The sequence below is a fragment of the Myotis lucifugus genome, unplaced genomic scaffold (assembly GCF_000147115.1).
Source record: "Myotis lucifugus unplaced genomic scaffold, Myoluc2.0 scaffold_41, whole genome shotgun sequence".
In the NCBI taxonomy this organism is placed as follows: Eukaryota; Metazoa; Chordata; class Mammalia; order Chiroptera; family Vespertilionidae; genus Myotis; species Myotis lucifugus.
In genome coordinates, this window is record NW_005871089.1 from 1,415,200 (window position 1) to 1,427,313 (window position 12,114).

General features: G+C 40.4%; 1 protein-coding gene across 2 annotated transcripts in view; it reads right to left on the bottom strand.

Annotated features, from left to right (window-relative positions):
- Positions 1-1,312: 1,312 nt before the first annotated feature.
- UACA (uveal autoantigen with coiled-coil domains and ankyrin repeats) overlaps positions 1,313-12,114 on the bottom strand; it is a 114,291-nt gene continuing 103,489 nt past the window's right edge. For both annotated transcript variants that reach the window (XM_006087821.3, XM_006087822.3), the window contains exons 17-19: positions 10,683-10,835; positions 8,375-8,440; positions 1,313-2,999 (exon numbers count right to left, since the gene is read on the bottom strand). In XM_006087821.3, the coding sequence (XP_006087883.1) occupies positions 2,928-2,999; positions 8,375-8,440; positions 10,683-10,835 (291 nt within the window). In that variant the 3' untranslated portion in view covers positions 1,313-2,927. The remainder of the gene's footprint in view (positions 3,000-8,374; positions 8,441-10,682; positions 10,836-12,114) is intronic.

The following is a 12,114-nucleotide window of genomic DNA, read 5'->3' on the forward strand; positions in this document are numbered from 1 at the left end:
AGTATGGTCAAGGACATTGAATGAAACAAGAGCAGGAATTCCCATTTTTTTCATTTTGTATTTTGTGCATGGTGTAGTCTGTACATGATATATTTTATGGTGCCATTCATTTTTTCCTTTCTGAAGGAAAAATTACTCAAAATATTTAGTAGCCAAGAGTAAGGTCTAGGTTCCTTTGCTCTGCCAGACATGTGCAACCACACTCTGCATGCTCATCACAGGCAACCCTCTTTCAATCCTTATTTTAGAGCCAGAGGTAGTGCCATTACTTTGATGCACAGACCATGTGAGAGGAAAAAAGATCATAAGGTTGAAGAATCCAGTGATGAGGAAAATAAAGAGGCAGTAAGAAGTCATTTTCCTCCACTGTGAAGCAGACATCAAAAGATGCTTGTAACTCCTGCTAGCTAATGCTAGGCATCAGTGTAAGCAGTTATCATGGACACCAACAGTTCATTTAAAACTCTGCCCTGTTCTATATACTTTGAAACAAGTGAATCAAGAACATGGGCTCTTCAGATAGGTAAGAAGCGTGTGTCTGAGAACATGTTTAGGTCCTTGTTAGCAGACAGCTGGTAACACTGGAGGAAACAAGTGCTCATGTTCTAAAGCTGCAAGATTTTTTAAGCAGAAATAATCCCATGCATTTAGAATAACAGAACATCTTGAATTGTATAACGTTTGGTTGGGACCAAAAGGTTAAAACAAAAACAAGCCATACGAAAGATTAAACTAGTTATAGGACAGCACAGGTATAGGGAGTGATTAGTGACTATAATATGAAATTTAAGATGTTCATTAGATGAATATTTGATTTTATGTTAATAGTTCTTTATAACACAGATCCTCTTTTCTGATGAATCAGGAGTGGAAAAAAAGGGCTATACAATGGAATAGTAATAAAGCTTTCAACAAAGGACTGCACTCCCACAGGATTGCAGTGATTCTTTTAGAGCGCACTCACTTCTTAGACAGCAACCCAGCATCCTTCCTCCTGGCCAGAAGTTCAGCCCCCATAGTCTTTCTGAACACAGGACAGCAGACACCAGCATCACTCATTATCTGTTCCACTTGTTTACTATCTAAAAACTTTAGCCTTCAGTATTGTAAATGCAGTCTCTGCCTTTGATATTGAAAGGTGAATGAATGAGAGGATGGGATGAATTCAAGGTTACTTGAAACTCCCTTTATTCTACATAGTAACTGAAGATGGATATCACCATCTGTTCTTTGGAAACCATTGCTCTCTACACCAAATTCTCTAAGGATAGCAAATGGACTTGGTTTACTTAAAAGGATGCTCAAAACATTATTTCACAGAAAACGTTTTATTGATGGCTGAAGACAAAATAAAATATACATAAGGTTCCCTTCTCACCCCTAGTACGGAAAATACAGCACTAAAATGTGACTATTCAGTTAAGAACTTTCTCCACTCCAGAGCTTCAGTAGGTGACATAATACTCATGAAACAGAACCCATGCTGTAGAACATATTAAATATAAAAAGAACATTGCTTTTTATATTGCTTATGTAAACTGTATATCTACCTAAAGAATTAAGAATAAATCCAATTCTGACTTTTCACTGTTGTTTCTACACTAAGAAATATGAGGATTTCTTCTTTGGTGGGAAAAGCTATTTTGATAGTCATGTGTCCTTGTTATTATACAAAAATGGGATCAAAAGTCTGATTGAGGATGTTCAAAGATTATTATTGCTAAGGCACATTTTGCAATTTAAAAAATGTTGGTGGAAATAATTTGTTCAGTTTATTTGCTAACAGTCAAATTAGTAATTTTCAATTTCAATGATAAAAAAATTAATAAAAATAACAAAACATATAAACATATAAACTCTCTAATGAGATGTAGTTAATAAAAATGGCTACAACAGAGTATTTACTATAAACATGTCCAATTTTATTATTTTCTATCTATATTCTTAAAGTTTACTATATTATTGCATTTTTGTCTAAAATCTTAAAGACCTGTTTTCTAAAACCAATTCTCTCATGCTAATTTTGCAAGAAAGCTGCATTTCACATTATTAACCTCATTAGTGCAATTTTCCTATAAATAAGTACAAACATTTGGAGGATGCATGTATAATGAGTGCTTGGTTACTATAGTAGCAAATGTCAAAGTAACTAAAAAAGTCTAAATTTTTCGACACTGAAAAATCTAGCATAGCATTTATACTTCTCTAAATACTGAAGGAAGAAAAGTCATCACAATGAAAATTAAGATACTGTTGTGGAAATTATGAGGCAATTTTATTATAAATTCCTGATATAGTCCACCCTGGCCTGTTCTTAATCTAAATGTAATTTAGCACTGCAAACCAGCATGAAAAAAAAATTATTTTAAAAGGCATAAAAGTTACTAGTGTAAAGAAGAAGAAAAATTGTACCTCCAAAAGAAGTCAAAGGCAATCATTAAGTTACTTCAATAAAAAACACAACTTGGCCAGCCAAGTTATAATGCATTCCTTGAAACTGCATTAGGTCTCATGGCTCAGACCAAAGATCTGAAAGATCTTTTGATCAATTTAAAGTGGCCATTGACCAAATCAATTTCTCTGAGAGAAATCTTTAAACAATTTTTCAGCCTAACCCCTCTTCAACCCATTCAGATGGCTCATGTGTTATTAGGGACTCCACAGTTTAAAAGTATGTGGCCAGTCCAAGGCAAAGTGTTATGCTGTTTGCCTAACTGTAAAATTAACATATATGGAATATAAGATTTGAATTGATACTGAAAAACTCAGTAACATATTCATCTAATTTTTTAAAACCTACTGATGGGAAAAAAAATACATTTTATTTCATTTATACTAGAACAGGAAGGCCCAGAAAGGCCATGCAATTGCAACAGAATGTTCAGCACCAGCTGGCGAAGCAGACACTGGCGGGTCAGCACCGACCACTAGCATACAAGCCCCTGCCGCATCTGTATAATCTGGAGTAAGGCTGCCTGCACATCTTCATCCATGTGACCCTTGAGACAAAGAAGAAAGAAGAGAAATATTTTATGTCATCTTCATTTACACAATAATTCTTACTAAAGACAAAGGCCAAATCCTCATTACCTTGATTATAGCCTGAAGGATTTATTGGAAAATACATTGGAATTTTTAAAACTCAATTTAAAAGTAGTGCTCACCGCCCAGCCAGAGTGGCTCAGTTGAGTGTCATCCTGTGCACCGAAAGGGCAGATACCTGGGTGGAATCACTTATGAAAGGCAGCCAATTGATGTTTCTCTCTCCCCTACACCCCTTCTCTCTCTTCCTTTTTCTCTCTAAGCATGTACTCAGGTGAAGATTGAAATAATAATAATAATAATAATAATTTAAAAAACCGTAGTGCTCACCAGTTGCTCTTAACATCTATTATTAGAAAACAGATGGGCACACATCTCTCCTATAACAGCTTGGATAATAAGGGACAGCATGAGTTATAAATGAGCAAAGTAAACTTCAAGGAAATTTTTATTTTTGCTCCTGTTGGGAGTTTTTTTTTAAATGAGAGAAGTAATTAATGAAAAATCCCCATATTTTACGTAAATAAAATCATACATATAATTTTTCAACTTGCCTTTTCACCTAGTGTCATAGAAATCTATCCTAAGTTATATGCCTAACTATTTAAAAATATTATATAACTAGAGGCCCGGTGCACGACATTCGTGCACTGGGGGGTGTGGGGGTCTCTCAGCCCGACCTGCACCCTCTCCAATCTGGGAGCCCTCAGGGGAGCCCTCTCCATTCCGGGAGTTTCTGTCTGTCTTTGCAATCATATGAACGAATTGTCTGAGACCCCAAATCAGTTTGGTTTGTTGCTCACAGAATAATAGAGGCATTTTTTTTTCTTTGCTTCATTGGTGGAGATTTCCTGGAAGTTTTAGGATATCTTCCCTTTAATTTTTCCTAGACACTCTGATTTTACTTATGTCTCTCACCTTTGCTTTCCCTCCATTCCCCACTGCAACAGTAACTTGCTCCAGGCTCACTTTGCTCTAGTGTCAGGGGTGGGCAAACTTTTTGACTCGAGGGCCACAATGGGTTCTTAAACTGGACCGGAGGGCCGGAACAAAAGCATGGATGGAGTGTTTGTGTGAACTAATATAAATTCAAAGTAAACATCATTACATAAAAGGGTACGGTCTTTTTTTTTTTTTAGTTTTATTCATTTCAAACGGGCCGTAGTTTGCCCACAGCTGGTCTAGGAGATCCGTCTGTCACCAAAACTACTATTCCCAGAATTCCTGGTGCTCCCCGTGATCTTGGTTTTCCCTTCTTGCTGTCTCTGTCCCATGGCCTCCCACTCTGCCAAGCTCTCCCTCTCTGCTCTCCGCCCGGCGCCCGTGTATGCAAATTAACCCGACAAAGCTGGTGGGTTAATTTGCATACTCCTGATTGGCTGGTGAGCGTAGCAGAGGGATGGTCAATTTACATGTTTCTCTTTTATTATATAGGACTAGAGGCCCGGTGCACAAAAATTTGTGCACTCGAGGGGGAGAGGGGGGTCCCTCAGCCCGGCCTGTGCCCTCTCACAGTCTGGGACCCCTTGGGAGATAATGACCTGCTGGCTTAGGACTGCTCCCGGGTGGCAGAGGGCAGGCCCAATCCCTAGGTGCAGCCCCTGGTCGGGCTCAGAGCAGGGCCGATTGGGGAGTTGGGGCGCCGCCCCCTGTCATGCACAGAGCAGGGCGGATCGGGAGGTTGCGATGCCACCCCTAATCACGCTCAGGGTAGGGCCGATTGGGGGTTTGGGGCACCGCCCCCTGTCACACTCAAAGCAGGGTCGATAGGGAGGTTGTGGCGCCACCCCGTCACGCACAGAGCAGGGCCGATCAGGGGGTTGGGGCGCTGCCCCCTGTCACGCACAGAGCAGGGCCGATCAAGGGGTTGAGGAGCTCTCCCCTGTCACGCACAGAGCAGGACCGATCAGGGGGTTGAGGAGCTCCCCCCTGTCACGCACAGAGCAGGGCCCATCAGGGGGTTGGGGAGCTCCCCCCTGTCACGCACAGAGCAGGGCCGATCAGGGGGTTGAGGAGCTCCCCCCCTGTCACTCACAGACTAGGGCCGATAGGGGAGTTGGGGCACCGCCCCCTGTCACACACAGAGCAGGGCGGATCAGGGGGTTGGGGCGCCGCCCTCTATCACCCACAGAGCAGGGCCGATCAGGGGGTTGGGGCGCCGCCACTGTCACACTCAGGGCAGGGCCGAAGGGGAGGTTATGGCTCTACCCCGTCACACACAGAGCAGGGCCTGTGGGGGGAGGGGGGGTTGGGGCGCCGCACCCTGTCACACACAGAGCCGCAGGGCGATCAGGGGGTTGGGGAGCTCCCCCCTATCAGGCACAGAGCAGGGCTGATCAGGGGGTTGGGGTGCCTTCCCCTGTCACGAACAGAGCAGGGCGGATAGGGAGGTTGTGGCCCCGCCCCCTGTCACACACAGAGCCGCAGGGCGATCAGGGGGTTTAGGCGCTGCCCCGTCACGCTGATCCCGGTGCTGGGAGGCCTCGCGGCTCCGCTGATCCCGGTGCTGGGAGGCATGTTACCCTTTTACTATATAGGATAGAGGCCTGGTGCACGGGTGGGGGCCAGCTGGTTTGCCCTGAAGGGTGTCCTGGATCAGGGTGGGGGTCCCCACTGGGGTGCCTGGCCAGCCTGGGTGAGGGGCTGATGGCTGTTTGCAGCTGGTCACACCCCCTTCAGGGTGGGGGTCCCCACCTGGGTGCCTGGCCAGTCTGGGTGAGGGGCTGAGGGCTGTTTTCAGGCTGACCGGTGACTGAAGCTCCCAACCGCTCCTTTTTTTCTTTTCTTTTTTTTTATTCTGGGCCAGCTTTAGCTCTGAGGCTTGGCTCCAGCTCTTAGGCCTTGGCTGCTGAAAGCAGGTATCTGGTTTGTTTGGGTTCTATAATCGAAACACTGTTTCAACTCCAGCTCTGAGGCCCGGCTGGCTGAAAGCAGGTTTCTGGGGTTTTGTTTAGCTTCTATATTTGTAACAATGTTTCAAACTGCAAGCTCAGAGGCCGGCAGTGGCAGGCGGGGAACGTTAGAGTCCTCCGTCACTGAAGCAAGCAAACCTCATGTTCACTTTAAGCTGCCTGGCTGCCGGCCGCCATCTTGGTTGGCAGTTAATTTGCATATCGCCCTGATTAGCCAATGGGAAGGGTAGCGGAGGTACAGCTAATTACCATGTTTTCTATTATTAGATAGGATATCCCACTGTGTGGATGAATCGTAATTTCTTTACCCATTCCCCCAATAATGGGCACTTAAAGGTGTTTCCAATCTTATGAGCAGATTCCTAGAAGGCAAATTGATGGGTCAAAAAGCAAGCTCAATTTTCAATTTTGCTAAGTACTATAAAATTTCCTTCTATAGAGATTATAACAATTTACACTCCTACCAACAGGGTATAAATGCCCATTTCCCACAACACCCAGACCAATGTTATAGTCCACCATCTTAGTTAATATCTGCCAATCCCATAAGTGAAAAATGGTATCTTCTTGCTATTTGCATTTTCCCCCTTACTAGTGAGGTTGAGATCTTTATACACAAACATTAGCCATTCATATTTAGAAGGAAACACTTTAAACTTAAAAAGAGGGCAAGAGGTTTGAATAAATGCAAGTCAATGTGGTGGGCTTATTACAGCTCCCCCTTCTTTTTCTTTGCTGGAGCACTTGAATAGGTTTCAGCATAACGCTTCCTATTTATACAAAAAATTTTCTTTCTGAAATTTGTTTCTATAACAGCAGGATGTCTAAATTTCAAACATTATCCATAGTTGACTAAACTGAATTTCTTAGTTAACTTGATGATGCCAGAAGGCAAGACTATTTCAGATGCCAACTGCTTTTGTTATGTTTAATTAGGAGTCAGTAGAAAATAATTTCAGAAGCATACATTCAAAGTTGAAAAGTCTGTTAGTTTACAGTGTCATTCGGGAAAGCACACTCTTCCTCCGTTGGCCAATATCAGAGCTGAGTGAGTTCCTCACCCTCTCTAATACAGATCTATACTCTTCTACTATTTCCCCTCCTAAACTTCCCATTCATGGTCCCTCAACAGTGTTCTCTAATAACTGCAATATACTTCCCAATCCCGGCCTATCTTTTACCTACTCAAAAAAAAGTAGCCCAAGATATTTTCTTTCATCACACCGATTCATTCTTTTCTGTTGGTTTCCCATTCATCTCTTATAGAACAGGCCAGCTTTTTTATGTTAAGAATTTGATATCATAGTTTCTTCCTTTTGATTTTACCTAGTTCTTTTTAAAAAAAAGACCTTTCTTTGAAGTTTTCTCTCAACAAGCTATGCTTTTTCTTTTAACCATGCAGCCTGACACACTTCAAATCGTAAACAATCCTCTTATATCTCACTTGCTATTCTAATATTGTCTCCTTTAGGACATCTTCCTGAAAAATCTATTCTGAGAACTTTGGAGATGCTGATCATAAGGTTTCTGCAGAACATTAAATATAACATCCTTCATATATTAAACATTTTCTTGGTGTGATTTATTAAAAAAAAAACCAAAAACCAACAACAGCTTTCTTATTACACATCTAAAGAAGGGCATTCTATTTTATTTTATTTTATTATTTTATTTTATTGATTTTTTACAGAGAAGAAGGGAGAGGAATAGAGAGTTAGAAACATCGATGAGAGAGAAACATCAATCAGCTGCCTCCTGCACACCCCCTACTGGGGATGTGCCAGCAACCAAGGTATATGCCCTTGAGCGGAATCGAACCTGGGACCTTTCAGTTAGCAGGCCCATATTCTATCCGCTGAGCCAAACTGGTTAGGGCAAAGAAGGAAATTCTTAATCTTATACTTGACTGAGTTTAAGGCTCAGTAAGTAAATATTATTGATAATCTTCTAACAGAACCAACTTTTTCCCTTAAATTATTACAATTCTGTGTACACCTTACTCGTCATTTTTGTACTTTTATAGTGTTCTCTACATTTCAAAGAAATACTCCTAAGCTACCAAGAAACAATGACGTCTTTTCCACTCTCCTTTTTTGGTGACAGCCATGTGTGGCTGTCAAGGCATCATCTCAGCTAGCAGTAGCATCAATGTGTGCTGCCATCATATGTTGCCAAACTGTCTATAAAATGAGTGACAAGCAGATGGAGATAACATTAAGTTTAAGATGGTGTGTTGCCATATAGCTTTGTAAATTTCTCTGGGAGATATGCAAGCCATGATTAAAAAAAACACAATTGTTTTTAAATAAGCATATGGGGTTCAACTACTTTAAACATGATTTTCACATAAATTTACTTGAACATGAAAAATTTATTTTATCTAAAATAATATCCTTTCCAAAGGAGAAACAGTTCTTTACCTGTGCGGCACTAAGAAGGTGTGTCCGATAAATTGCAATTACTTCTTGGTGCTGTCTGTGGGCATCCTAGAAATGTGGGAAGAAGGGCAGAGCAGAATGTCAGCATTCATGTTTTCAAACACATGAGGCTTATGATACTGCTGTCCTTGGGCTTGAGGCTACAAAACAGCAGTATTATTAAAATGCTCCTGATGCTTTTTGTAACAAACCACCTTGGACCGACCACATGCAAAATTTCACAGCATAACAATAGTATGAACTTTTCTCATGAATGTGTGGGAATATTCATAGTGAAAGCAATTCTACTTATCCTAGGTCACATGAAATGATTTTCTTAGGTGACATCTAATGTCACAAAATAATCCAGACACTTATCAACTTACACTTTAGATGACTGCAAAAGCTTCTCATCTTATCCCCATCTCTAAATCTGACTCCCTATCAAGCTTTGAAGGTAGAGACAGCTCTTTCCTCATATCCTTTTGGCTTAAAAATCTTGGGTGTCACCTCAGTACATACAAGAGAGAATCCAAATTCATCAGCTTGGTTCTCAACAGTCTCCACGATTTGGCTGTAAAGATAGCTCCTGGTACAAGCCAGGCTGATGGGCCTTGCACTGCCTGGGGCATGCCACTTGCATTCCACCTCCATGGCTGCTTCACACTATTGCCTTTGCCCGGAAGATTGTGTTTTCCTCTCAAACACCACCTACCTTACAAGTTCAGGCCAGTTAGTCCTTTCCTTTTTTAAATTAGCTCCTACCATACCAGTAATCTTTCCTTCCTGGGACTTAATTATCACTTAGAATCTGGGACTGTATTCACAATTCTATATTTGGTATTTTTGCCATGTTATTTTACTTTTGTTGGATCTATATTTTGCCTGATAACTACCCATAACTCCTCGGGACAAGAACTGTATGCTTTCTTTGTCCCTGGCAGAGTTTAGCACGGTGTAATGAACATAATCTATATTATAAAAGGCCGGTGGCCCTAACGCCGTAACGACCAAAGACCAGCACGGGTGGGCAGGGCTGCGTGTGCGTGGTGAGGCCGCAAGTGGGCGGGGCTGTGTGATTTCGCACGCTGGGCTTCTAGTTAATAATAAATACTTCCAATCACTCAAGAGACTACCATATCCCTTTGATAAGATCCAAATAAGCAATTCTGACAAACTGCTATAGGCCAATAGTGTTATAAAAATGGAAACTTAAAAAAAACCCACAACTTTCTTCTATTCAAAAACAATTCATAACAAATACCTACAGAATAGGAAAATATTAGCAACAATTTACATTTGATTACACTATGTTTTACTTAGCATTTCCATGCATATTATATTAGCTCGTTCAATTAAAAAGCAAACAAGTAATCAGTTTTTAATTATCCAATTATGGATGAAGAAGCCAAGTGTTAAGGGAAATGTTTCATGTCACTTGCTTTTATTATATTTTAAAATATATTTTTATTGATTTCAGAGAGGAAGGAAGATGGAGAGAGAGATAGAAACATCAATGATGAGAATCATTGATTGGCTGCCTCCTATACACCCCACATTGGGGATCAAGCCCGCAACCCCGGCATGTGCCCTTGACTGGAATCGAACCCAGGACCCTTCAGTCCGCAGGCCAACACTCTATCTACTGAGCCAAATCAGCTAGGGCTCATGTCACTTGCTTTTAAATGGCAGGGCTTAGAACTGAGCTCCCATCTTCAGCTTTTAAATCCAGATATTTCCTTTAATATATAAAGGAGATATAAATATCCATATAGGTATTTATAAGGATATAGGTACCTATATGGATATACATATCCAGATATTTTATTTTAATATATAATGATATAGAGCATAAAACCACAGGAATGCCTATCTTTACTCATAAAGAGAAGATTATTTAAAAACTCCCTTTAGTTTAGTGGACCATTACTTTAGAGAGTGTGCTGCAGTTACCAGATTTGGAGTCAGCGAATCTCAGGATTAAATCCTAGCTGTATGACCCCAGGCATTGAGTATTTCCATCTTTGTTTCCTTAATAAGGATGTTAAATGGGGGAATAAAACTTTAAAGATTTTGATGAAGATAAAGTTTAAAGTATGTAAAATATGTAATATAGTGCCTGGCGTGTTGTATACACTAAATAAGGTATATTATACCACTAGTGAAAGTAACTTTTAGCAAAAAAGATTACCTTCTTGGATCTGAACACAGCCACAAATCAATCTGATTTCTAAATAAGCTTTTATAAACAGACAAGCTAACGTGACCCTGCATACAGCAGCATGAAGCCCTGCGGGCCTGGGGTACTTACAGTCAGCTGCTGCTGCAGGGACCGCACTTGGTGCTGCAGAGTGTCAATCAGCTGGCTCTGTCTCTTGCTGGGACTCCCACTCGTATAGGTGAGCTGTGAAAGGCCATTCAGTGCCTGTTTTAGTCTTTCTACATCATTAAGCAGCTCAGTTATCTTATAAAAAAAGAAAGAAGTTGTGGGAAAAACATGTATTACTCATTTACAATGAACATTTTTACACAGTATATACAATATTATTTGCATAGTATATACAATTATATTTCTCTCAGGAATTCCTTACAAAAGCATTACAAAATTAAGAATGAATATAGGTATATCCTAAGATTTGAGTGTGACCCCAGTCTTATTTTTAGATAACACACAAGTACCTATAAAGTTAGATAGACTATATTCCAGGTCATCTGAAATATAGAAAGGTAGAGGAGATTCTCTCCAACAAAGTTGAAAAGTAAAAATAAAAAAAAAAAGTGGCTCATGTATATCTAACATTAACTTATGTGTCCTGTTCCTTTCAAGAACATAAATAGGGAGGCTGTTTAGAATAGTGGGAAGAGCATAGGCTTTAAGCCTTTAAATTAGATCTGATGTTTATTAGCTGTGTGAGCTTGGCTCATTTCCTTTCTTTTTCTAAACCTCAATTTCATTATCAGTGAAAGAGCGAAAATTTTTCATAGTTAAAAAAATCAAATGCTATCATAAAGATATGCCTGTTACATAGTACATGCTCAATTAATGGCAACAATTATAACTAGATATTAATAACTTGCTATTATAATGATATATAATTATATACACAACTACCTTCCATTAACCATTTAAAGTCTGGATCATCTGAGCAGAGGTGTCAGTACCTACATCTCTACACTGAGGAGGGCTGGGGCTGTGTCTACTTTCACTCATTGCTGTGTCCCCAGCACTGAGCATAGCACCTGGCATGCAGAAGGCATTTAACAATTATTTGTTGAACTGATAAAACTGCACTCAGTGTCCCTGATTTCTCATCTTCATAGTAAACACTTCATGCAACTCTCAGTTCTGCAAATATTGTTGAGCACCTATCATGCAAATTATAACATGAGAATGAATGATAAGAAAAGGTAAATTACAGTTTTTCTCCTAAAAACTGGTTGGGAAGATCAACCACATAATTCTGACATTGTAACATATATGTTTTAAGAGGATGGCAAAGCCAAAACAAAACATGTATTTTCGAAGAGGAAGAGTTTACTGTGGACTAGATTGGACAGGGAAGGATTTGGGAAAGACAAGCGCTGACACGAGGATTAAGAAATTAACAGAATTTGACTCAGTACAAAGGAGGGCAGCACATTCTGGGCAAGGTAACCAGTCTGTAGAAAGATATGGGGACAGAATGTACAGCCAACTGGAGAGTTTGGCATGCTGATATGGGTGAGTGCCAAGATTAAGTTTG